Below are 19,924 nucleotides of genomic sequence, written 5' to 3'. Positions count from 1 at the left end.
TAATTCATACTTAGCTGGAAATTTTTATAAAGAGAGGGAAACATCACTTAAAATTTTTCTTTATAACTTCTATAATAAAAAAGGATGTTTTTCAAATTTTTTAAAGAAACTCTAGATTTGAAAGTGTTAAGAAATATGATGTTAATTATTTCTAGAGGGGGCATTTCAATGAATGAATCTAGCAATTCACCGGGTCTATAAAGACTGTTTCAGGGTAGGTGACACTGCCTTATGTTTATTCCAGTGCTTTCACAAATAATCCATTTTAGATGTGATCCAAGATAAATCCCAACTTATCCAAAATTCTCCTTTACAGTAAGTGACCAAGGTATATCATCTTACGGGTTGACAATGTAGTAAAGAGATAATAACCTAAAATAATAAAATGTAGATAATTAATGGTGAGTATTGTCAAATATAACATCTCATTTTCACAATCCGAAAGTCATTTTCATGCAAAAGTTCATATAGCATTTTGATCATTACTTATAAAGTAATTTTTATTTTTTCAGTAATCAAGACAAGTAGTAGAAAAAGCATTTTATTTATATGGAAAAAGCTACAGTAAGATCTGTAAAAGGTGTCAATATAATATTGCCTATACAGAAAAAAATTCAAATGTGAAGAGCAACAAATAAAAGTTACACATCTTCCTACTTAGCAGTGCAATTAATTCACATTGCAATAAAGTCAAGTATAACAAAATCAAAACAAGTGTTTCTCCATAATCGGTGTACTGAGAATTACAGTGTAAAGATCATTTCAGGTTTAAGAAATCTGCAATCAATCTACAGAACATCCTAAGACAAGGGAGACACAGTTAATTCATTTAATTATCAGTTCTTGAGTTTTTTCAATACTGTTCACAGGAAAAAAGTAATGAGCTGACGTACATGTAAATAGAATATATTTAGTCTATACAGTAAAAAAATACAAATTATAAAGTGAGCTAACAAAGAATGAAGTCCGAATACAGATTTATAAAACTGACAACATCTTAGACAACACATACAGTATTTCTCATGTAAAAACATCTAGTTTCAGCAAAAAATAATTTGGTTGCTTTTCAGCTGCATTGTAGATCTTGTAAGCTGAAGATGCAGATGTCCAAGTATCTTAAAAGCCATAATAAATGTCTTTCTCAATGCATACAAAATGATAAATGCTCTCATCACAGTCTTAAGGGTATTTTTGGAAGTTTGTTTTGTCTTGCTTCAGAAACACATTTAAAATGGGTAAAATCAAAGGGTTTCATGGTACAATGAAACAGTAAACAGTGCTCAATTTACTGCTAATGCTGAAAAAAACCTAGATTTTACAGTACTCTGGTATATATGAAAAATTTTTGATTTTACATTGCATATTTCTGAGTCCATTCTCTTGCGTGTCTGTTGTATCTGTAGGCAAAAGGATACAGTAAAAACATACAAATTTAATCTTTTAGAAGCACCTGTCTAAATGGAACTAAGTATTCTACCTTCTTGTGCATAACTATAATAATCATACATATGCCAATTATTAGGTCCACATGACTTTGACTCATGCATACATAAAACAGAATATATAAAACATTTTTTAATTCATGGATTTCTCTGAGACTTATATAAAAATGTTCCTAAAATACAAAAAATGAAACACTGAAACCTACTTTTAATAGAAATCAATAAAAGCCCAACTCTAAGCATTATCTACACATTGCAAATTAACTTATGTTGCTAGCAAGATGAAGCTCCTTAAATATGAAGTCAATTTTGGTGAGTTTAGAGATAACTTCTCTTCCTGAGAGTAGACAGGGAATACTATACTCAATAAAATGACTGAATTCTTTCACTTTTAATTCACTGCCTAAAATTACACAGTTATTGTTGCAAACACAGATCTGTACTATTAGGCAGTAAATAGGATGGGAGAATTTGTTTGCAGAACACCTAATCGTGTTTTAAAAAGACTTATTCCACTGGCAAAAGGTAAACTTAGTATAAGCAAAATAAGTATAATTAACTGTACTTAAAATATATTAATAATACTTGTGTTTTGGCATGAGTATGTACCCAAACAGAAACTAATATAAACAAACACTTACTTTTCTTTGTCTGATTTATAGATTTGTGCAATATCTGGTACTAAAGGGTCATCTGGATTAGGATCACAAAGTAGAGAACATATGGACAATAAAACTAGATTTAAAGGAGAACATCATATTAGATAACGATCTTTCTACTTCATACAAACTACATACAACATCATTTCACTGGATCGAGATGCTGAACTTGAGAAAACACAAAATAAAATGAACACATCAAAGTACATTTCATACTAACTTTGGCTGGTACCAAATAGCTTTCATTTTAAAATGATAAAATCATAAAAGGTAGGATACAAAACTATCATACCATTTAACATTTTAAATTCTATTTGAATCTCTAACTTATTTAAACAATGTGGACCCCCCAAAGCAGTTAGTAAGAATCTTCAAATTTAAGAGTTCTCTACCAAGCGATAAAGTGATATCGAATGGTCCGAACCATCTTGGACAAGGTGCGTGTGCGCTCTTTTACTCTGGATTGAACTATAGGCTGTCTACAAAGAAGAAAGATTTATAAAAAGTTTTTCAGTGAATCTTTTATTCTGTATACCTTGTTTGTATTACATACACCTGAAAATAATGTGAATAGGAATCTTTTTTTTTTTTTTAAGAGAGAGACTTTTTTGCTATAGGGCACATGCGCTTGTTGGAAAGCCAGAGAGACAGAAAGTGAGAAATCACCCCCCCAGAGGGGAAGGTGATGACACCACAATTCCTTCTCCTTCATTCTCCTCTTGGGATTTTGGGCACACACGCACATGTGCCCAGAGTGAGTTTTAAGCCACCAGATCCAGGACTTGAACTACAGTCGACTACGTGGGAGTCCAGTGATGTAACCATTAGGCCATCTGCTGGTCTTGTGAATAGTTATCTTGACACAACTTGGATATTTAAAAATGTAAATGAAAATTGAAAATGTATTCATTGCTATACTACATCAAAATACAAATACAAATAGCTACACCTAAAAAAAATTCTTTTAGGAATCTGAAATAGGAGGGAACAAGGATCTGGTTCCTCATTTGCCTCAACTGCGTGCCATCACTTCTAAGACAACCTCTTGTCCCCACACTGCCCTTCTATACTGAAGTCCTTTCTCTTTCTCTACTCTTTCAAGTCCAAAGGTTGACTGATAGTTGACTCTTTTTTTTTTTTTTTTTGAGAGGTTTTTGCTATAGGGTGCGTGCACTTGCCAGAAAGACAAAGTGAGAAATCATTCCCCTAGCGGGGATGGCCATGCTGCAATCCCTTCTCCTCCATTCTCCTCTCAGGATCCTGGGCACGCACGCACACACACTCGACGTGAATTTAAGCCACCAGGTCCAGCATTTGAACCGCAGTTGACTACATAGGAGTCCAGTGACATAGCCATCACGCCAACTGCTGGTCCCCAGAGTTGAGTCTTAAGTGAAAGGAAAAGGGGGTACCAAAAAATATGGAAAAAAAATAGTATTTTATTTATCTTCCTTATTTTCTGTTTGCCAAAAAACTTCCACCCTTGTATATTAAACCAATGGAGTAATTTGTTCTGGGCCCATTTAAACTGCGGAACATATCCAGACTAAATGCATGATAAAGAGAAAAACAAAATGTTCAAATATAAAAAAGGAAAAAAAAATGTACAAAGAGTGAGGTATGAGCTATCTTATAAAATAAGCAAGAGTGAATCTCCTCTCTCTAAACTCCTGCTGTTAGGAGACATTTGTCCTGATTTCACTATCAGGCACCAAATGCTTCAAGATAAGGAAAAAGGTAAGAGTTAATATTCATGTTAGTGCTTCCTCCTTGCTAAGTGCACGGTGACCTGTGTGAAATACTTACAATTCCTATCTTGCATATGAGGAAACTGGCTGTATGAATCCTCAAAGGGCAGTTTCCAGAAGCCAACAAGGCTAATCATTCTTTATAAAAAGCTACCAGTGTCTGAGAAGATAAGTCCTCAGCGCTTGGCAGTCAGCCATTTTTTCTATATGTATAAGGACTTAGCCGTTGATGACAAACGACATTTATTTTATGACATCATTCCTGGGAACAGTATAGTAATCTGAACAGCCTTTTGACACAGAATCTTTCCCACAGCTAGCATATGACGATTACACATGTGAAAGATTTTAAAAAGGAATCCAGAATCTCTATGAACATCTTAGACAAACATTTTGGCTCAGAAATAGTCCCATTCATAAGTAACTGACCTGAAAGGCTGTTATTTATCTAAGACTTGAAAGAGTTATGACTGTGGACCCTGTGTCCTATAAGCCCTATCCATTTTTAAATCAAGTTATATATTTAGGTATCATTTATTCAAAAATTTAAGAAATAACCAAGGATTCTTTACCTGAATCTTTCGAGACAATTTTTTTTCAAATATTTTAAAAAGGGAAAACTTGGTAGTTACTTAGGAACAGATGCTTCTAACCCAAACTGTTTTCCAACTGCGAGGTTCTCTTCTATTAGAGCAATAACACAAGTAAAGAATGCTAGCGCAGTAAATAATACTGCTAATAAAAAAAATTGCTAAATATTGCTAATGAAACAGAAATGGCTTCAGATGACCTATGTACACATCTGATTACTTAACAAGGAATGATGCTATGTATCTGCGAAAGCTGAGAATTAGCATGGATTATGTGTCAGTCATTATAAAGATGATGTCGAGTATGCAAAGATTAAACTAAAATGCTATTCGTACTGTGTTGTTCCAAAGTGTGACATGTCTTTCATCTTAAATCATTTATCACCCAATCTGACAGTTTCTTTTTTTTTCAAGAATTATTTTATTTAACTTTATTTATTTATTTATTCATTTGTTTATTTTAATTTAACCAGAGAGGGACAGAGAGAGAGAGAGAGAGAGAGAGAGAGAGAGAGAAAGCAAGCCACCAGGTCCAGGACTCAAACCAGGGTCGGCCATGTGGGAATCCAACGCCTTTAACCACCACATCACCTGCTGGCCCCTGACACAGTTTCTTAAATGAAGTGAAATAGCTAAACAGCTTTTACTCAGTACTGTCAACACTGCAGTTCCATTTAATAAGCAGGACAACTGGTTCCCAAATCCTTTTACTACTACCACTTAAGTCTTTTTCAAGACAAAGCTCAAGGTAAAGGGGTAAAATATTAATAGATATATGGCCAGATTTCTAGCTCTGAGATGCTAAATTTCTTCTCACTTCATCATTTGGATTTTCCTGTCCACACCCTGCCCCTCCCCAGCAAGCTGTTAAAAGCCACAGGAACATAAGAGCAATGAGAGCAAAACGACACTGAAACCAGAGGAAGCAGAGTAACCTGTTTCCCGCTTTGGGTCCTAGATCCTTCTGCTGTATTCTTCCCGTCCCACCCTTATCAGCTGTTTTAAATCCGATAAAGAACATTACCTTTTGATACAGTCAGAGCTGGTGACCACTGTGACCTCAGTATATCAAGACAAATACTTCCATTACTGTTTATGTTTGGATGGTAAATTTTTGTTGTGAAAGCAATCTAAACACAAAACAAAGAAAACAAAAATGTGACAATCCACGAACTAGGCACCACAGAACCGATTTTCTCTAAGGCAAAAACAGCCTCAACTGTACATGACCTTGGAGGAGATGCAACCAACACATATGGAGTGAGCCCCTGCTTTGTGCTACTCGTAGTCCTGGCTGCTCAGAATGTGAGAGCAAGAGCTTCATTCTCCATCTTTATTTCCCTAAAGAATTTAGAAGTATTCAATAAATATTAACAAGTCTGTAGTAGCTGGTATGACTGGTTAAATAGTCTAAAATCTTTAACCATGGCTTTTATCATGCTCATGCCTTGAAGTCATCTTATTTTTATTTACCTGTGAAGGCATGTGTGCTTGCTGGAGAAAGACTGAGACAGAGGGAAGAAACAGTGAACATGAGAAAGCACTCCCCTATGGGGGATGGCCACATTGTAATCTCTTCTCCATTTCTCCCTCCTTTCAGGGCTTTGGGCACCCCACACACATGTGCTGGGCACGTTTGCAAGCTGCTAGGTCCAGGATTTCAACAGCGCAGCCAACCTTATGGGATCAAGCCGCCTTAACACCATGCCACTGGATGGCCCGAAGTAATCTTACTCTTAATTTGATTATCTGTAATACTTAGAAATGAGATCTAGATTTAAAAACAGAGTGCTGACCATGTTTCAAGGCAAAGTTGAGGGGCCTCAGCTTGTTACCTGTCCCAAGAGATCTACCAAGAATCCTAATCTTCCTTAAGAGTTGCTATCATATCATTTCATATATACAGTGGGTTTTTTTCATTGAGAGAGACATTTTTTGCTATAGCGTCTATGCACTCGCCAGAGTGACAGAAAGGGAGAAAGCACCTACCTAGGGGGATGGCCACACTGCAATCCCTTCTCCTTCATTCTCCTCTCTGGATTTTGGGCACACATGCACACATTCCAGGTATGAGGTTTAAGTCACTGGGTCTGGGATTTGAACCATGGTTAACTACGGGGGAGTCCAGCAATGCAACCATTACACCATCTGTTGGTCCCACATATATAGTGTTTATCATGTTTCAAAATAATTATTGCCTGTGTGACAGAATCTGTTCATGTTCTCTCCTTGATATCCCCATCATTTGTTTTCTCTTTCTAAGTTAAATTTAGTAGGAACTTTTAATCTCCTCCTCCACACAGAATGAAGGGACTGTGTTGTATTTTTGTATTCCTCAATGTAGTAGAACATGATAGGTACTCAATAAATGTTTATTTAACACTTCAGAAACAGCGACAGAGCATCAAGCTTGGCAAAATAATCCCATGAAAAAGACTGATTCTGACCACGAAGACTTTCCAAACTATACATATCTAGTGAGGAGGGAAAGAAAGAAAAGGAACTTCCTTTACAGCCTAACAGAGATTGCACTTTTTGTTTTACAGATAAAATACAAAATTTGAGTAGGAGAGCCAGAAAGTGGTGTGGTGGTTAAAGGTGCTGGACTCCCACATGGCCGACTGTGGTTCGAGACCTGGACCTGGTGGCTTGTTTCCTCACTTTCCCACTCTTGCACTCATGCTCTCGCTCTGTCCCCCTCTGGTCAAATTTAAATAAATAAATAAAGTTAAATAAAATAATTCTCTAAAGAAAAATTTGAGTAAGCACATTTTATTTTATTTTGTTAAAGATATTGCCTTTAGGAGGACAGGATTTCTTTTTAGAATTTTTTAAAAAAATATTTAATTATTTATTATTATTATTTTTTTTAACTTTTTCTATAGAGAGAGAGACAGAGAAAAGTGAGAAAGCAAGCCACCAGATCCAGAACTTGAACCGTGGTCAGCCATGTGGGAGTCCAGTGCCTTTTACCATCACACCACCTGCTAGCCCCTTTAGAGAGATTTTTGCTATAGGGCACGAGCACTCACTGGAGAGACATAAAATGAGAAATCACCCTGCAAGGGGAATGGCTGCGCCACAATCCCTTCTCCTCTATTCTCCTCTCAGGATTTTGGGTATACCTACACATGCACCTGGTCTGAATTTCAAGCCACAAGTCCAGGACTGGAACCACAGTCCACTATCTGGGTTCAGTGGCCATCTGCTGGTCCCTGGATTTTTTTTTTTTTAATTATTAATTTAATTTAATTTAATTTATTTACTTAAATTTGACAGAGAGAAAGGGAAAGTGAGAAAGCAAGCTGCGGAATCCGAGACTTGAACCATGGTTAGCCATGTGGAAATCCAGTGCCCTAACCAATACACCACCTGCTAGCCCCAGAAAGCACATTTTAGATTCAGAGACTTTACCTGGTAACTTCTCCCACAGTCTTTTTTTTTTCTTCTTTGACTATTTAATTTTATTTGTTATTTTGTATTTTTAATTTTCTACAGGATACATGCTCACCAGAGAAAGACAGACACAGAGAGAGAAATGATCTCTGGATAAAGAGTAAAATCCCTGATATGGTACATCAATTCTAAAAATACCAATACCTTTGGTGGTTTGAAAGGATAGTCTGTCGGAAAGTGTACAGTGAGGAAGAAGACTCCGCCTTGATACGCACTATCAGGCTGAAACAATAAAACATTTGCATCAGTGTCGATTACTGTATTTACTTAATAACATAAAATGACTTCGTTAAATATTATGTTTGAAAACGACATGACTGCTTTGTTGTAAGTTCATAGCATTTACCTCAAGAACAGGTTTTCCTTTGCAGGTACGAAGGAAAATTTGCCAACACCATAAAGTTTGAAACAAAACAAAGTAGGACACACAGTGGTGTGACTTGCCTAAACGCATTTGTTCATGAGTACGAATTTTTAAAGATCAGGGACCAGCAACTGGCGTAATGGCTATGTTGCTGGACTCCCATGTAGTCAACCACGGTTCAAGTCCCAGACCTAGTGGCTTAAATTCATGCCGAACATGTGTGTGTGCATGCCTAAGATCCCGAGAGGAGAACGGAGGAGAAGGGATTGAGGCGTGGCCTCCCTCCCAGGGAGTGGTTTCTCACTTTCTGTCTCTCTCTTGTCTTTCTGGCAAGCGCACGCATCCTATAGCAAAAAAAAAAAAAAAAACCGTCTAAAAAAAAAAAAAAAAAAAAAAAAAAAAAAAAAAAAAAAAAAAAAGCTCTCAAAAAAACCTCTCCAAAGATCAGTATATATGCAAGACTGATGTGAGAAAAATAACTTTTTGCAGCAGAAATCAGTATCAAAAAGAAAAGAAAAGGACTGGGACTAATAGTAAATTCTTAATTATAAAACTTAAGTTCTGATGGTCATTTGAAGACCAAGAGTAGAGAGGAACTGAAGAGACCAGGTTACAAAAAGAAAAGGGTGGCACCGTTTCAAAATTTATTCCTTAAATCTTGATTTAGTACCAGTGTATAAAATAATGTGGAAAATACAATAAAGCCTAAAACAAAACTAAAATTCAATAATCATGGCACTATCAAATTAGGAATCAACTCTACAAAAGGAATTTAAATTTTGTCAAGTTTTTTTAGTAGCTATTAGTAAATACGTTTAACACTACAAGGAAAAAAATGTAAAAAGAGAAGAAAAATGAGAGTAAAATATACCTAAAGTCCTACTTTAATTCCTTCATATCTAATTAAATATGACCTGTTGTATTAGCATTTTGGTAATAACAGCAAGACTATCATTACTTCAAGTTTCTGTTTATATAAACTATATTATTATTCTTACTAGACACATATTGTTTAATTCCAATTCATCAAATGTTGAAATGTAGAAAATGTAATAAGCAAATTACAGTTTCATATATGATCTGCTTAGTTACTAGAATCACTCTACACAGTAATGTAGAGTACATGTTTACACTGCTAAAATAAGGAAGCCATGAATAACAATATTTGTAACCATTTCTTGCATGTGATTCACCTAAAAAATATTTGTGAAGGGCTGTCATTCAAATGGTAAGTGGGCCTTTAAATGATAGTACTTTGAAAATTCTTTGTTAGTAATGAAAAACAACTCGATTTTTATTCTAAGTTGTTATATAGATAAATATGCTGCATTGTGAGCCAGCAGGTGACATGGTGGTTAAAGCACTGGATCCCCACATGGCTGACCAAGGTTCGAGTCCTGGACGTGGCAGCTTAAAAATCACACTGGGCGCATGTGCACGCATGCCCAAAATCCTGAGAGGAGAATGATGGAGAGGGGATCATAAGGTGGCCAACCCCCCTCAGGGGGAGTAATTTCTCACTTTCTCTCTCTCTCTCTTTCTCCAGCAAGGGCAGGTACCCTTTGACAAAAAAAAAAAAAAAAAAAAGGAATGCTGCATTTGTTTTACCCTTTAAAAATACCAACTTAATAATGTAATAATTTGAGACAACTGCCCAGGAATCCTGCTTTCAAATTAAGGGTTTTTGGTTTATGTTTTAAATTTTTTAAAGTTAAACATAAAACAATGTGATTAAAAACTCTATGACTGGGGCCGGCAGGTGGCATGGTGGTTAAGGGCACTGGACTCCCACATGGCTGACCATGATTTGAGTCCCAGACCTGGTAGCTTACTTTCTCGCTTTTCCTCTCTCTCTCACTTTGTCCCTCTCTAATAAAATTTTTTAAAATAATAAATAAATAAATAAATGAAAGTTAAATAAAATAATTCTTACAAAAAAAAGGCAAACGAAACTCTATGACTGGGGCCAGCAGGTGGCATGGTGCTCAAAGGCACTGGATTCCCACATGGCCGACTGCAGTTTGGTCCCTGGACTTGGCAGCTTGTCTTCTTGCTTTCCCTTTCTCTTTCTTTCTCTGGTTAAATGCAATTAAATATATAAATTAAAAAAAAAAAAAAACAACATTCTTTAAAACAAAATCTTTTAAAAACAAAAACAAACAGAAAAAAATAACTCTAGGACTTACTACATAAGGCTTATTCAAGGGATGGAGGAGAGAATGGTATTTATGAAACATGATACTAAACACTCTCACCCAGAAAGTACATTTGACTTGTCAGTGTCCATCCCTAGGCAATCAATCAGATTTTTGCTTATAGAAAGCAGAACCCGTTTCTAGTCACAACTGCTTTTAAAAGATGGCAAGTATAAAGAGGAGCCCATTATAAAACAGTAAGTAATTTTGAGTTTAGGATAGTACAATAAAATTAAAAACAGCAAACTCACAATGTGGCAATAAACCCATTTCAATATCTTATCAGTTCCCTTTCCCAAACAAGTATGGTGGTGAAACTTATTACAAATTGTTGCTTGTTACCCATAGGAATTTTGTTATTGGGTTAGTCTTGTTTCTATCCTACCAAAATGGTGGATGCGAGAATGATTAAGCGTAGTTATTAATAGCTGAATCTTTGTGTCAAAAAAAGATGATGATGATAAAACAAATATATAGCCTGGTTGCCAACTGTGGATGATCCATTACACTGTGCAACGATCAAAAGTTTGGAAAGGAAACATCATGGTGATCCTAGCAGGTAATTGCCACCAATGCTCTAGAAAATCACCATAAATTGATTTCTTAATCTTATCTTGCTTCTCGGGTGATTCGCAATACCTGAGAATTCAACCTTAGGCACAAACATCTGATTGAAGGTGAAATGGCAAGAATGAAGCATGGTATGGCTGAGGGGATTAATTTCATATATATGAATCATACTTACAGGCCCCATAATAGTTGCTTGCCAGTGGAACACTGAAACAAACAAAGGAGTTTTGGAGTCATTAACAAATGTTCAAACCTGTATCTTTAATGGTAGCAAAATCCTAGCAATAAAGCAAAGCTTACAGTCATCTCCCACAGGTCCAGCGGAACAGTGAGCGGGTGGATCACGCTGTAGGTCACTTAATTCCTAAAAAAAAAAAGCAAAAGTACTGAAGGTTAGTTTTTGTTTGTTTGGTTTTTTAAAGTTTTTTTCTCTCTCTCTCTCTTTCTTCCCTTCCCTTCCCTCCCTTCTTTTCTCTTCCCTCCTTCCTTCCTTTTATTTTGACCAGAGAAAGAAAGAGAGAGAGAGAGAGAGAGAGAGAGGGAAAGTGAAAAAACTAGCTGCCCGGTCTGGGACTCAAACTGTGGTTGGCCATGTGGGAAATCCAGAGCCTTAACCACTCTTAAGGTTAGTTCTTTATTTTTCCAACAAAACAAGCATAATAACCTATTAAGACACAAACTATTAACTTGGCTTTAAAATCACTTTAAGCAGTTCTACTCAAAATGTGGAAACATTGGATGTATTTGGTCATTCGTTGGTAGCATGTGGGATCAAGGATTAAAGTCCTTCATGAGGTAACTCCAAACCTTGAAGAGATGAAATGGATTAAAATACTGTTTTTCTTTAACATTCCTAAGACAAAAATACTTAAAGAGTATCTCCTATATACAAGGTAATTTATATAAGTGCTAGGTAGATAATGTAGTAAATAAACAAACAAGTGGCGCCCGCCCTATGGCAAAAGGTTACCCTCTAATTAGGGAAAGTGAAGGCTGGATATTTAAGGAACAGTTTGACAGTTAGGTGGAAAGAAAAGAAAGAATACTATCAGACCATGTTTGAAACCCAGAACATTGATTCATATGCTCTTTCCTGCCCTTGAGGCAACACAAGAATCATAGAAAAGACACGGCTGTAGAGCTGGCCAGACCTGAGTTGGAATTCCAGTTCTAACAGAGCTAGCTCTAAAGCCCTGGGGAAATCTCTTCACTTCATTAGCCTCAGTTGGGAAGGAAATGATCATCCCCAAGTTTAAAAAAAAAAAAAAAAAGATAAATTCAATAGAAATGATTATAACCAAAAACAGTTTAGTTTTTGAAGATCGAGAAATGTCTCTGAGGAAGTGACACTGAAACGGAAATCTAAAGGATGAGTGGGAGTTAGTTTGGGGGGAAATGAGTGACAATGGAGATAGAGAGGCATAGAAGAGTTGGCTAGGAAGGCAGAAGCCAGGCAGAAGCCAGAGAACACCACACATCGTATGAAAGACTTGAGTTTTTCTATCAAGTGTCCTGGGAAAGGTTTTCGAAGTGGCATGCTCTGATTTATAGAATGGTTCTGAGTTAGGTGTGGGAAAGAAAAGAAACTACAAGATGAAGCAAGAGAAATGGGGAGTAGAATGAAGAAGGGTGGGGCCAGCAGATGGTGTAGCGGTTATATCACCAGACTCCCACTTAGTTGACCTCAGTTAGAGTCCCAGACCCAGCGGCTTGAAACTCACGCTGGGCATGTGCAAGTGCCCAAAATCCCTAGAGGAGAGTGGAGAAGAGATCGCAGCATGGTCATCCCCCTGAGGAGTGACTTCTTGCTTTCTTTCTCTTGTCTCTCTGTTGTCTCTGGCGAGCCCACATGTCCTGTAGCAAAAATCTCTTTAAAAATTTTTTTAAAAAAAGGAGAGGGGGCTGGGATCAGCAAGTAGCATGGTTGTCAAGGCGCTAGACTCTCACATGGCCAACTGTATATAGTTTGAGTCCTGTACCTGGCAGCTTGAAAATCACACCAAGTGTATGTATATGGGTGTGTATCCAACCTCCCAGAGGAGAACAGAGGAGAAGGGATTGGGGTATGGCCATCCCTCTTGGAGGGTGATTTCTCACTTTCCCTCTCTGACAAATGTACGCCAAAAAAATTAGGGGAAAAAAAAAAAAGGATAGAGAAGGGGCAATGACATAGAAATAGTGGATGTGAGACATGTCGCAGGGCCTATGACAGAATGTGATGAATTACATGTGCAGAGTAAGGAAAGAGGTTACAGATATCTATGGTGAAGATCAGTGCCAGCCGGCATTTACTCAACAGCCCAGTCACCCCAACAGCGGGTGGCGAGTATTATATTCCCAGTTCTGCAAAAGAGTCAAGGTAACTGGCCTCAATGAACGCTCACATAGCTACTATAGGGTGTTGCTGGGATTCAAATGCAGCCAGCAGAACTTCTCACTTTCTAGAAAGCTTTATAAATGTACAAATGTAGACACTATTTATTGAAATGGGGAACACTAGAAGATGAATTGATTTGGAGAGTAGGCATGTTGAATCTGTGATCTCTGCAATATTAAGTAAAAATGTAGCTCAACATACAGGGCTGGAGCTTAAAAGAGGTTGGGGCTAGAAATCAGAAAATCATTGTACAACATACATCTGGTATTTAAAACTATGTAAATGATGTATATATTTTTGTGAGAACACACATAAATAAATACTGCATTTCATCACAATCTGTTATTGGCTGTAAATCACATCCTTATTTTATGTACCGATAATTATGGCAAAATGTTGCCTATCGATGGTAAGACTTTAGAAATGTTAAAATATGAAGGCTGTGCCCCTTAGAATCACTGCAATATGGTAATTACAGCCGTGAGCTCAGTGTTCTAACAGAGACAAACAAAGAAGATGAGCTAGAAAAGGCTTTCCTAAGAAAGTGTTCATGAGCCGAGTGAGCCAAGCGCCAACCAGGGGCTCCTCCTCCCAAGCCCAGTGTTTCTCCCGGGGCACCTTGGTACTTGTGCTTTTGTTTTGTTGCTTTTTAATAGTGGGTCCTGTGTTTCTCTTCCTAAGGAGAATGAACTAGCATAGTTAGCTGCTTCTTTGGTTCTTGCACAGTTAAGCAATAGAGAGGAAGGACTACAGTCTGTGACTTAGCTATAGCAATTACAGCTAAGACAGTCTAGGCTTTTAAGTTCAAGTCTGGGTGCCACATCTTTTGGGAAAATCATTCTTTTCTCTCCAAACCTCAGTTTTCTTTCATATAAAACAGCATTAGTACCTGCAGCCATAGTTTCTATGATGATCCAGTAAAACGATACATGTCAAGTGATGACACGGTCTCTAACACCTCTTAAGCAGTCAAATGGGTGTTAATGTGAAATCGATAACTACCATCTGATCTTCTAGCAGCAGAATACAATGATTTAAGTAGTTTTAAAGACTGGGGGAGGAGCAGTTCCCAAGTCACGGCCCCATTTTAGAATGACTGTGCTTTATAATAGTTTTCTAATTTGGGCTTTTGGGAGATTGCTTCTGAAATTATTCATCGTGTTGAGTTTCCTTAACATTAGTTTAAGGGGATTTCTTTGTCCTCATTTTAACTTGAAAACTAGTTAACCAGAAAATGACAGCCTCTAACTGTGGCTTCAAAAACCTGTTAATGGTAAGGCAACCCGGTCCACATGGGAAGAGTCCTGGGTTCATGTCCTGAGAACTCCCTGTGCAGACCAAGTGCTTGTACATACTGACTGGGAGGTGGGTCTCAGCATGAGGGCCCTACAGGGAGGGGAGGCTTGCATTCCCTTTTTTCTAAATAAGTATAAATGAAACTTAAAATAAAGTTTACCTTGTCCTTGCTAATTTTTTTTTCCTTGATAAAATTTTGCCATAGGATGTGCTCACAAGAGAGACAGACAGAAAGCAACAAATCACCCCCTAGAGGGGATGGCCACACCACAGTCCTTTCTTCTCCATTCTCCCTCCTGGGATTTTGGGCATGCACACACATGTACCTGACATGAGTTTCAAGTTTCCGGGTCTGGGACTCAAACTGCAGTTGACCATGTGGGAGTCTAGCACTTTAACCACTATGCCACCTGCTGGTCCTCTTGCTAATTTTTTATGTCTTTGTTCTAACTCCCTCTGTTGTAAGTTGGGGCAACAGAAGACAGAAAATCTAACAAATTCCTGCAAAGGTCAGGTTCATAAGCAGTCTGGATCACCTATTATAGAAAAGAGGCAACTGACAGTATATCAAAAATCCTTAATACTCACATTGATCATTGATCATTATTTGCTACCAATAATTACAGTAATGTTGTGGTGTGGAGACTTATACATCTCAGACTTTTTAAATTAGAGATTTTTGCTATAGGGCTCGTGTGCTTGCCTGAGTGACAGAGGAAGAAAGCAAGAAATCACCCCCCCAGAGGATGGCCACACCACAATCCCTACTCCTCCATTCTCAATTCAGGATTTTGGACACACACACACACATGAGTCCAGCGTGAGTTTTAAGCCTCCAGGTCTGGGATTCAAACCATGGTCAGCCACATGGGAGTCCAGCACCTTAACCACTACACTACCTGCTGACCCAGACTATTTAGGAGCATCTATATTTCTAATGTTCTATCCTTTTCTCAATCCATGTGTCTGGAAACATGGCCTGCTATATATATATACTTTTTTTCCCTGAAAATGCCTTGTTACCTGATTTATGCTTTTTCTGCTATAACTGGCATTCTTATTTATCTACTTCTAGCATCACAGCTACATATGGAGTTTTAAAAATAGTTTTGTGATTCTTATATTATTCTAAAAGGATATGCTAGGATTAGGAGTTTCTTCCCTGGCTCCTCTCCCCTTATTCTTTCTGTGAGAATTAACACTGAATCAGAAAACTGGTTCAAGACCCTAGGATACTCTCACAAGCCAAAACTTACTTCCATTTTCCTGACCTTCCTTCCTTTCTTTCTCTTCCTTTCTTTCTTTCTTTCTCTCTCTTTTTTCTTTTTTTTGAGAGAGAGATTTTTGTGATAGGGTCATATGCACACCAGAAAGACAAAAAGTGAGAAATCACCCCCCCGGGGGTATGGCCACACTGCAATCTCTTCTCTTCTATTCTCATCTCAGGATTTTGGGCATGCACGCACACGTGCCTGGCATGAGTTTCAAGGTGCTGGGTCTGAGTCATGAACGAGGTCGACTATATGGGAGACCAATGATGCAACAATTACACCATCTGCTTGTCCCAATGGTAATGGACATTTCTTTTCTTTTCTTTAAATAATTACTTTATTTATTCATTTGTTTCTTTTAATTTGACCAGAGACAGACACACACACAGACAGAAAGAGAGGGAAAGTGAGAAAGCAAGCTCCCAGGTTCAGGACTTGAACCGTGGTCACCCATGTGGGAGTGTCCAGCACCTTAACCACCATGCCACCTGCTGGTCCCTGGTAATGGACATTTCTATAAAAGACAATTTATGACCCCATGCTATCACTGCCCTGAAACCTAAGATGTACTCATAGGTAGCCTCCTAATAACTGTTTCATGAGCCCCAGGCCTCTTACCTAGACTTCTTCATGGCCATGCTTTGATCTCATGCTGAATCAAAAGACCTCAAAAGACAAAGCATTAAAACTCATTTCTGGGACCAGAAGTTAGTGTAATGGCTGTCATTGAACTCCCACGTAGTCAACTACAGTTCGAGTCCCGGACCCGGTGGCTTAAACTCATGCCGGGTGTGTGTGCATGTGTGCCCAAGATCCCAAGAGAAGAATGGAGGAGAAGGGATTGCGGTGTGGCCATCCCCCCTGGGGGGTGATTTCTCGCTTTCTGTCTCTCTCTTCTTTCTGGTGAGCGCGTGTACCTTACAGCAAAAACCTCTCCAAAAAAAGAAAAAAAAAAAAGCTCATTCCTTTTTTGAAAGTATTATGCATATAGTTGTGTATATTACAAATCGAAACAGTGATCTGCAGGAGAAAAATACAGCAATGTATAACGGGCACCCACGAGCCCACGAGACTGTTAGCCAGTCCAAACCATGGTCAACAGATTAGGGAGCTCTCACCCACAGCTGCTGGGAAATCAGCACAGCACTCACTGTTGACAGAAGGGTAAGTTGAGATGCAACCTTCTGGAGGGCAAAATGGTGGTAGTAACTGTGAAAATGGAAAACGCACAGGTCTCTGACCCAGTAATTACTCATCTCATCAGTAATAATAGTAACAAAGAAAACTAAGTAATTAATTTAAAAAAGAGAACTGCATTTTATAAAGTTGTATAGTCATTTCATAATACTGTGCAAGCATTAAGAATAAGATAGATTGACATTGAAGAATGCTGAGTGCATGTAATATAGCACTTCAATGAAAACTCTAAGTGGCAAATAGTATGCCTACTAGGATCTCCTAACATACACACAACCTACACAGATACTAAAAATGGGTAAGTAGGGGCTGGCAGGTGGCGCAGTAGTTACAGTGCTGGACTCCTATGAGGCCAATCATGGCTTAAATACTGGACTTGGCAAGTTGCTTTTTCACTCTCCCTTCTGCCCTGGTCAAATTAGAAAATAATGGTAATAAATAAAATATCTTTTAAAAATAAAATAAAAAATTAAAAGGATACACAGTTGTTTTTTTTTTTAAGATTTATTTAATTCTTTCTTTCTTTATTCATTTATTTTAATTTGAGACAGTCAGAGAGAGAGAGGGAAACTGAGAAAGCAAGTTACCAGGTCTGAGACTCAAACTAGTCAGTCATGTGGGAGTGTCCAACGCCTTCACCACCACACCACCTGCTGGCCCCGAGGATATGCAGTTTTTTTGAGAGAAATAATTTTAGATTTAGGGAGCGAATGCTCACTGGACAGAGAGAGACAGAAAGCAAGAAATCACCCCCCAGAGGAGTGGCCACACCACAATCCCTTCTCTATTCTTGGGATTTAGGGCATGTACACACACGTGTCTGGCAGGAGTTTCAATCCTCCAGGTCTCAAACTACAGCAAACCCTCTATAGAAGTCCAGGCAAACCCTATAGGAGTCCAGTTCCTTATCACTATGCCACCTGCTGGCCCCACCAAACACCACTTCCTTTTTTTTTTTTTTTTTTTTTTTAAGAGAGAGATTTTTTGCTATAGGGCTCATACACTCACCAGAGAGACAGAAAAAGCAGAAGGACAGAAAGGGAGAAATCACCCTTCACAGGAGATGACTACACTGCAATCCCCTTTCCTGCATTCTCCTGTCGGGGCCCTGGGCGCACACACACGTGCCTGGTGTGAGTTTCAAACCACAGACTAGGACTTGAACCGCAGTCAGCCATGTGCAAGCCCAGTGTCTTAACTACTACAACACCTGTTGGTCCCCCACCATACTACTTCTTGAAAGGCCCAGGTTCAGTTCTCAGGTCACACTAAATGGGCTACACATGCCTACAATCCTAGCTAACTGAGAAGCTGGAGCAAGAGGATTGTGATGTGGCAAGACTGTCAAAACACCCAGCTTTCTCTCATTAAAAAAAAAAAAAAACGAAGATGATACACACTAGTTAATTGTAGTAGTTCTCTCCAGGAGCCGGTTGCTACTCTCACTTTACCTTACACCTTCCATATTGTTTCTTTTTTTTTTTCATTGTTTTTATAACATTTTAAAGAAAAAACCTAAGGTTTTTATTCAAGTTCTTACATAGTTTACTTCATTATTTCTTTAATGTCAGAGGGCACGAGCATGAGAGAGAAAGCACTGCACAACAGGACTGGTCATGCCATAATCTTTTTTCCTCCAATTCTTCATCTCACCAAGACTCTGGACATGCGCATGCTCAGCATGTTTTTCATGGTGCTGGGGCCCGGACTCAATCCTGGTTGGTCACCAGGGATCAGGCCTCCTCGGCATGGTACTTAACAACCGCACTAGAGTACCTGCCCTCTTACACATTTTATTTTTTCACAATGTTTTTTTCATTGCCAGTGGGTGTATATGAGAGAAAGAAAGTGAGCCAGACGGGCAGAAAGCATCCCTCGTTGGGATGGGGTCATGCCCTCTATTCCTTTTTTCCTCCCATTTATCCATCCCATTAGGATTTGAAACGTGCATACATGTTCCTTGCATGTTTTTCAAGCCACTAGGGTCAGGATTCAAATCTTGGTCAATCCCCTCTCCTCCATTCTCCTCTGAGGATGCTGAGCACACATGTACAATGCCTGGCATGACTCTCGAGCCACTGGGTCTGGGACTCAAACTGTATAGTCAGCCTTGTGAGAATCTGGTGCCCTAAACTCCATGCCACCTGCTGACCCCACATATACTTTATACATCTTCATTAAAATCTATTTACAATGATTTATTTCATTAATTATTATTTTTAAGTTTTCTATAGGGTACATGTTCTCATCAGAGAGAGACAGAGGAGAGGAAAAGTGAAAAAAGCACGCTACCAGGTATAGGACTCGAACGACAGGTGGCCATATGGGAGTCCAGCACCTTTGTTGGCCCCTCATTTAAAACTTTTATGACACAATGAAAGTCTAAGGAATGGTAACAAACTGGAGGATAGATTCTAGGAAGACCCAACAACTAACTTTACAGTGGAATCCCAGATAGGGTGCTGGAACAGGAAAAGGACACTGGGAAAAGCTGGGGAAATCTGACTTGAGTCTCTAGTTAACAGTACTGTACCAAAGCTACTTTCCCTGTGCTTATAAAAGTTGTGAATTATTGGGGCCAGCAAGTGGAGTGGTGGGTAAAGCTCTGGCTTCTCACATGGCTAACCACTGTTTGAGCTCCAGACCCGGTGGTTTAAAAGTCACGCCACACACATGTTTGTGTGCCCAAGATCCTGAGAGGAGAACGGAAGAGAAGGAACTGTGGTGTGGCCATCCTCCTAGAGGGGGATTTCTCATTT

General features: G+C 38.5%; 1 protein-coding gene across 2 annotated transcripts; it reads right to left on the bottom strand.

Moving 5' to 3' along the window:
* Positions 1–525: 525 nt before the first annotated feature.
* On the bottom strand, positions 526–11,430 carry UBE2D1 (ubiquitin conjugating enzyme E2 D1). Of its 2 annotated transcripts, XM_027771264.1 has the most exons (6): positions 11,325–11,430; positions 11,200–11,231; positions 8,040–8,117; positions 5,464–5,569; positions 2,084–2,177; positions 526–1,397 (listed from the first exon to the last, which is right to left on the bottom strand). In XM_027771264.1, the coding sequence occupies exons 2-6, from the start codon at positions 11,206–11,208 to the stop codon at positions 1,352–1,354; spliced, it is 333 nt and encodes a 110-aa protein (XP_027627065.1). In that variant the 5' UTR covers positions 11,209–11,231; positions 11,325–11,430; the 3' UTR covers positions 526–1,351. The 2 variants fall into 2 exon arrangements, with proteins under 2 accessions (XP_027627065.1, XP_014442757.1); XM_014587271.1 differs by lacking the exon at positions 11,200–11,231 and having other exon boundaries at positions 11,325–11,388.
* Positions 11,431–19,924: the final 8,494 nt, after the last annotated feature.

Source organism: Tupaia chinensis, unplaced genomic scaffold (assembly GCF_000334495.1).
Source record: "Tupaia chinensis unplaced genomic scaffold, TupChi_1.0 Scaffold000199_1, whole genome shotgun sequence".
Lineage (NCBI taxonomy): Eukaryota > Metazoa > Chordata > Mammalia > Scandentia > Tupaiidae > Tupaia > Tupaia belangeri.
The sequence above is the reverse complement of the archived record's forward strand: the minus strand, read 5'-3'. Positions and strand labels throughout refer to the sequence as shown.

Coding starts and splice junctions, on each gene's coding strand:
- UBE2D1 (XM_027771264.1), bottom strand. Junction 2,178..5,463: donor AGCTCTGACTGTATCAAAAG/GTAATGTTCTTT, acceptor CTTTAAATCTAG/TTTTATTGTCCATATGTTCT. Junction 1,398..2,083: donor TATAAATCAGACAAAGAAAA/GTAAGTGTTTGT, acceptor TTTTGCCTACAG/ATACAACAGACACGCAAGAG.